This window comes from Odontomachus brunneus, unplaced genomic scaffold, assembly GCF_010583005.1.
Source record: "Odontomachus brunneus isolate Ranch 3 - 2012 unplaced genomic scaffold, Obru_v1 Obru_scaffold_126, whole genome shotgun sequence".
Classification (NCBI taxonomy): domain Eukaryota; kingdom Metazoa; phylum Arthropoda; class Insecta; order Hymenoptera; family Formicidae; genus Odontomachus; species Odontomachus brunneus.
Genome location: NW_022639576.1, coordinates 1036970 through 1043921, shown reverse-complemented (window position 1 = coordinate 1043921; position 6952 = coordinate 1036970). Strand labels below are relative to the sequence as shown.

The 6952-nt window shown below is 37.4% G+C and overlaps 1 protein-coding gene and 1 long non-coding RNA gene across 4 annotated transcripts in view; one reads left to right on the top strand and one right to left on the bottom strand.

The window, feature by feature from the left end:
* Window positions 1-2644: 2644 nt before the first annotated feature.
* LOC116849811 (39S ribosomal protein L16, mitochondrial) overlaps window positions 2645-6952 on the bottom strand; it is a 6348-nt gene continuing 2040 nt past the window's right edge. For 2 of the 3 annotated variants that reach the window (XM_032827368.1, XM_032827367.1), the window contains exons 2-7: window positions 3906-4009; window positions 3709-3777; window positions 3479-3636; window positions 3256-3387; window positions 3079-3189; window positions 2645-2896 (exon numbers count right to left, since the gene is read on the bottom strand). In XM_032827368.1, coding sequence (XP_032683259.1) covers window positions 2681-2896; window positions 3079-3189; window positions 3256-3387; window positions 3479-3636; window positions 3709-3777; window positions 3906-3948 — 729 coding nt within the window. In that variant the 5' untranslated portion in view covers window positions 3949-4009 and the 3' untranslated portion in view covers window positions 2645-2680. Of the gene's footprint in view, window positions 2897-3078; window positions 3190-3255; window positions 3388-3478; window positions 3637-3708; window positions 3778-3905; window positions 4010-4083; window positions 4118-6952 lie in introns of those variants that run through there. The other variant, XM_032827369.1, reaches the window with a different exon arrangement.
* The window catches only part of LOC116849816, a 4243-nt gene continuing 2505 nt past the window's right edge, over window positions 5215-6952 (top strand). Inside the window, exon 1 of the long non-coding RNA XR_004379206.1 lies at window positions 5215-6790. This is a non-coding gene — a long non-coding RNA (uncharacterized LOC116849816). The remainder of the gene's footprint in view (window positions 6791-6952) is intronic.

Sequence of the window (6952 nt, the reverse complement as noted above, 5' to 3'; positions counted from 1 at the left end):
TCTCTCTCTCTCTCTCTCTCTCTCTCTCTCTCTCTCTCTCTCTCTCAGTACTAGTTCCTAGAGCCCTTTCGGGTTAGTTCCCAAACACCATTTTCCGACAAGATGTGACGGAATGAAAGTGAACCAAATGCAATTATCGATACTATGGAATCAAAATAAATGTTATGACATAATATTGTCAATTAATCGAATAAACAAAGGTGCGTAAACGTATTGAAGAGAAAATTATTACAAGTGACTAATTTTATTTCCCTCACCAATATGAGCAAAATATAAATACAATTTTTCTATTATTCTTTTAAAATTAATATTCCTTTGCTATATATTCTTCTAAGATGTTTAAAATATACCGCCAGACTGTGTTTCCGGCAACGTCACTTATGACGTATAGCGTGTTCGACTGGCCCTGGGTTAATCGCTCCGAGAGCGATTATTGACGTCATAAGTCTCTACTAGTCAATCATAAGAGCTATCGCACACAAATTGACATAACTGCATATGCATAGCATAAGACCGTATGTACCAATGAGCATCGAGTATTAAGTCGCCATATTGGTTTCGATGCTTAATATTCGATGCTCATTGGTCCATACGATCTTATGCTATGCATATGCAGTTATGTCAATTTGTGTGCGATAGCCCTTACTAGTTCAGCAATAGAAAACAGACCATGACGCGGGCAACGTGGTAACTTGATGGTCAATCATTGGTTGCGTTTCGTAATACGCATATATGTATATTTATCTATAGTTCATGTCATACATACTGTAGAAAATGCGCGCGTTTTAATTGAGGAATGCGGCGATAGTCTTGCTTTTCCGAAGATAAAGTTAACAGCACACGGTGCTTCTTTTCTTGCTGGATTTAGTAACATATTAAAAATGCATCGAATTAGAATATCTAGCGTATCACTAATCATCCAGCACGAAACAAGGGTTAGACGACAGTTTCCCAAAAAGTGAAGGGGATAATGTTGATATCAAGGAAAATCTCTACACGATATAATTTAAAGATTTGTTCTTTGTAACTGCACTGCTGAACTGGTGCAATAAATTGAAGTGAGGCAAGTATACGTTTTCTCACTCTAACCTTTTGCATTAGATCAGCAGTGCAGTTACAAAGCATAGATCTTTAAATTATATCGTATAGAGATTTTCCTTGATACCAACATTATCCTCCCCATTTTTCGGGAAACTGTCGCCTAATGGCTCTCGCAAACCAGTGCGATGCGCGACGCGACACACGATATGCGACGAGCGATATCCAATGAACGTATTGGTATTCCGGAAAAGCTGTACGCTCATTGGATATCGCGCATCACATTCGCGTGTTGCGTCGCAAACGCGCTGGTCTGCGAGAGCCATAACCCGAAACAAGCACTGGCCTGGTTTATATCGTGCACTAAATATACAGATGTCTATACTAAACTAAATTGCTAACAAGGGCTTCAAACATGCGTCGCGTAAGGTTTCCGGTTGTATGCGAAAAAATGGCGACGGCTCTGTGTATATGACGTGTCATTGGCTGCGTTCAGCAAAGAAAGCTGCTTTACAACTGTTGTAAAATTTGTGAATCTGATTGGAGTTTGCTCTTAATTTTGGTTAAATTCAAGAACATGTACCAATCAGATTCACGAATTTTACAACAGTGTAAAGCAGATTTCTCTGCTGAACGCAGCCATTTGTATGAGTACTTACAACGTACAATGTGAGTCAGCGTGGCCATTAAATTACTGTCGTAAAATAAAAAATGCCAGCATCTTATTGCATCAAAAAATGTCGTAACAAAAAATACTATTGAGCCAATAACCGTTCATCTTCTATCCTTCTGTGTTGGTCTCATTCTCGCTTATAGGAAAATTCTATGTAGCTATATAGTAGTATTATATATATGCGCACCTCTGACCCTAAAAATCGAGAATCTATTTCCTATTAAAATAATCGATACACGCCAAAATCGCGTAAAAAAGAATCGATTAAATAAAATCGATTTTTGTGAGGAAAAAATCGATTTCCTAAAAAATCGATTCAGAATCGAACCCTAACCCAGAGTGGGTTAAGTTGGTGGCATATAGAAAAACTTAAACAGTAAAACGTAAGCAGTAAACAAATTGACCAATCACAATCGTTGATTCTTCTTACGGTCCAAGAATCAACGACTGTGATTGGTCAATATGCTTACTGCTTAAGTTCTTTTGTGTGCCACGGCCCTAACCCAGAGCCAGTCAAACACGCTATAATTTTTGTTTTTCTACCAGCATGAGTTCTGATTGGTTTCTGCTTTTTTGTCAAAGCGCCCTTAAAATAACCATTTAAAATTTTTATCTACACAGGCTGCGTTCCGATATATTCATTGCTTAGTATGGAAAATTTAGTTCGTGTCACATATATTATAAATCTTTAATATTGCAGTGAATATTGGAACACATTGGATGCTTTCTAGTTACGTTACACTGTTACACAAAATTAGTTTATTAGTCACATATTATCTAAAATATCTTGTAAGATAATATGCAACCAATAAACTGATTTTGTGTAACAATATACGTAGCTGAAAAGCATTCTGAGTCAATATTTATAATAAACCATTTTCGATATTTTTAAAATATAATACTTAAAACAGGAAATACACACACAAACAAATATAACAAAAACACTTCCTTTATGTTAAAATTATTTATTTACAAATGCTTGTTGAACCATTTTTTATCAGATGGCGAAATCCATTTATGACAACCAATCATATTGTTTTTTACCATGTACTTCCAAGTCCAAAGATGGTCATTATTTTCTTCTAACCAATTTTCCTTGGCTTCCTTCTGATCCAGTATCTCTTGACTAACAGCCATAGCTTTAAATGGCAGTATAGATGCTATTCGCTCTAACACCCTTTTTACCTAAATACGAATTTTGAGACAATATATTCGTGCTTATTCATATTTCAGTGATCATTATCAGAAAAAGATAAGACAGTGTGCATTACAAAGTTTCATTAATATCTTTGAGGATTATATAATATCAATATGAAAAGCAAGATACTTTGAAAATAATATTAAAACGTAGTATGTTATTGACATACCTCAAAATATTCGCAAGTGCCACCAACTTCTATAATGATACGACCTGCTTTAATCGGAGTGACATAATGATCGATAGAGCCTTTACCACCACCCATACGATGTCCTGTCCCCTGTGTGGCATAGTATGTTAGAAATTGTTTTATTTTTTATATGTTCTAAGAATTAATTTTTCAAACCTTCTTTGTAACTGGCTGCCATGGTGCATCCACCCGCCAAATGGCAAACATTCTATCTTGATCAAGGTTTCTAAGCAGCTTCATACGTATCATCTCGAAATGATTATGTTTCAATCTGCCTCCTATAGTAGCCTATGATAGAAAAAAATAATTAAAAAATCCAATATATATCTAACAATAACAATAGTTCTCTGTTACTCAGAGAATAATATCAAAGACTTACCATGATACCATACTGTCTGTACATGAGAAAATTATGCACATTCTCTGGTCCACGCATGTATCTCAAGCGCTTTTGCATCGTAGGGGCACGTAATCCTGGTGGAAATTGTGGAACTTTCTCTATTACTCTCAACTTGCGTCGCTCAGGATACTCGATTTCTGGAAACAGAAGTTTCATGTTAGAAAATTTCTCACATTCAGTAGTCATTATATGTCACTCAGCAAACATACCGCCAATTTCTTTTGGAGGAGGAAATACTTTTAAACCGGCTGTTTGTGTAACTGATGTCGACTTCAATGCTGCAAAAATTGTGATGTAAATATTTCGATACACACGCAAAGTTCCAATTAGAACTCACAATTTCAATGTAATTTTTTGTGCTTCAATGTAATGTCATTCGTTAAATACATAATTTTCAGAGACTTACACGAAAATAACATTCGTCCAGCGTTTCTGCATATTTGCAACATTTTTAGGCTCAAGATGTAAAACCGTTAAGCCTTGATCTTATGATGTAATAGTTAAATAAATCTAAGAAAAAAACAAGTAATATATATCTCAATTATTTAAATTATTCAGGGATAATTACGACAAAATTCACGAACAAATAAACGTAGCTCAGCTGCTCTACGTTAATAACATTCTATCCGATAGGTTATGATACGCTAAGTTAGATTAGGTTAGGTCAGATAAAATTTCGTCGTCAATGTAGATTACTGTAATCAGTTCAATAAATATTCAAAACCCATAAATTCGCTTACCGACGTGCACAGCGCAAAATATCGAGCAATTTAAAATTCAAATGCTAGAAATATTCATTAATCGTTAATGATTCTTCATTAATTCAACCAAATATCACGTAAATATAATAACGTCGGAAAATAATAAATCCCTATAAGCTTCTGAAATTACTTTGTACCGCTGACAGAGTATTTCTCGCACGGTATTTCGATTTTTCTTTCATCAGTAAAAAGAGAAAATATATAATTGTTTTTCATGCAAAATAAACGTCTAGCTCTTGTGTGAATAAAATTTAAAAACACAAAATAATTAATGTCAGGCAAGGATCAATGAAAGAGCAATCGTACAACAATGACATGTGAATAGGATGCGTTTGAACAGCCGCGCGGCGTATTTCCTCCAAACTAAATGAACAATATAACATACACATCGAGTGATAATTTATTTTTTATATATATATACTATATCGCTTTTCATCGAAATTACAAAAAAATTAATTACAAAGATTAAACCAAAGTCCTATTTTTATGCTCTGTGTAGTTGTTAATTACATATCTTAAATTTATCTCGCGGGTCTTTTTATACGTCGTATCGAATATCGTTTTCTTCCGTTCCATCGTCTGGTTTATAAACTCTAGCACACGGAAAGAGAGGAAACAAATGCTTAGAATGTATCGCGAACGGTAAAAAATCCTATTGCTCGAGGAGCGTTGGATCGTCGACACTAAACGTTAAATTTCCTTCAACCGAGATACACAAACGGGAGAATATATTATATGTATATATACGGCAAGTTTAAGGAGAGGGCTTAGTGATACGAAGCTCGATATGTTACAATTACAATATTTTATATATCTTTGATGACGGTTTGATGGTAACAACAGGTAAATACTACATATTGTACATTGAGTAGGCAATAGTCGTATCTTATTGTATAATTAGCGTATCGGCGGCGCCGACATCGATGTCGACAACGACGACGGCCACAGCTATGACGACGACGAGAAGATGATGATGACGATGATGATGATGATGATGATAATGATGATGAAGATGAAGATGAAGATGATGATGATGATAATGATGACGATGACGACGACGACGATGATAATGACGATGATAATGACAATGGAAATGATGACAACGGCGACGATATCGACGGCGGCGTTTCGCGTCGGAGAACGCGCGCGACTGACGCGGCGACGACAACAGCAGTAGCAACAGCAGCAACAATCTCAGTAACAATAACAGCAACAGCAACGATGACGATAATAATGATAGTAGTATAAGTAACAATAGCCGTAGTATAGTATAGTAATATAGACATGATGATAATAATATCTTTATTTCAATGAGAGAGAGAGAGACAGAGCGAAGGCTCGTCCTCCGCGCGTAACTTTTGGAAGCTATTTCTTGTTTTCTTTCCTCGCAAAGTGGTTTTTCTCTCAGAATCACCCCATGAAACTTCACGAATCCCCCTGCACATCGTTATAATAATCGCCTTCTCCCAGTGTAACCGTTCTGGACTTGAAGGATATGTGTGTACGCGCGTCGTCGCGATATCGTCCACGTCGGCCTCATGAGACGCGATCGCCACCGTCATCGCCGACATCGTCGTCACCGAGCGCAATTAGTGATCGCTAATTGCCGCTCTCTTCTTCTTCTCCTTCTTCTTCTTCCTCCCTTCGTCAGATTCGCGTTTTATCACACTTAATGTAAATATAAGGGCGACATCATGTCTGAGGAATGTGTGTGTTCGAGCGTGTCTATGTGTGTGCGTGGGCGCGGACTCAGCGCGCTTGCGATGAATCTATCGTATCACTAATCAGCACGAACCCAGGGAAAGAGAGGACATTGGAAAGACAGACAGATGCGACGCGCGCGTCCACCTGCGTCGCTTCTCGCGCTACATTGGTCGTGGGCGAGGTCGTGTTTCCGCATGGGATCAGTACGAGTCGAGTCACATAGGAAACACGGGGGAGTGGAGCGGGGGCCGTTCGCGTGGAGATTACCAGTGATCCCCGTGCGTATCGAGTATTAAACGTACTTTTATCCTAAAGCCGGTACGATCCTTTGTGCTCTTAGCGTCGCGAGAAAGAGTATTTGCGAGGATATAGTTGCCTTAAGTCTACACATTGTGCAGCGAGTATATTCTTTTTACAATAGAAAAGCGCTTGATGGTCATGATATCGATCTCAATGCGTCAATGAACCTATTAACATTTGAAGAGACAAAGAAGATGGAGAAACGAGAAAAATGTAACCAGGAGCAGAAAGAAACAAGAGGAAAGACAGATATACAGAGAGAAGTAAAGAACGACAAGACACGGAGATGGATATACCGTGTGTATATCAGAAAAGAAGGGAAATTAATAACGAAAGGAATGATAACGTGAGAGAGTCGCGATGACAACGGAGAGATATTCTCGGTCGGGAACCACTGGATTTTGACATGTCGAAAAGGATACACTCCGATGCCTCTGTTCGCGACAAACACGTTACAAACGGACACTACAAAAGCGCGAGTCTTCCGTTGTCGGACGATGTGGGGGGAGAGGAGGGCGAAAGATGCGTACGTATATACATGGAACGTCGTCTAACACGTGTGCTTGTGTGTACGTATGTATGTGTGCCACGCGACGATTATTAATAGGATGTATATATATATATATATATATATATATATATATATATATATATATATATATATATATATATATATATATATATATAT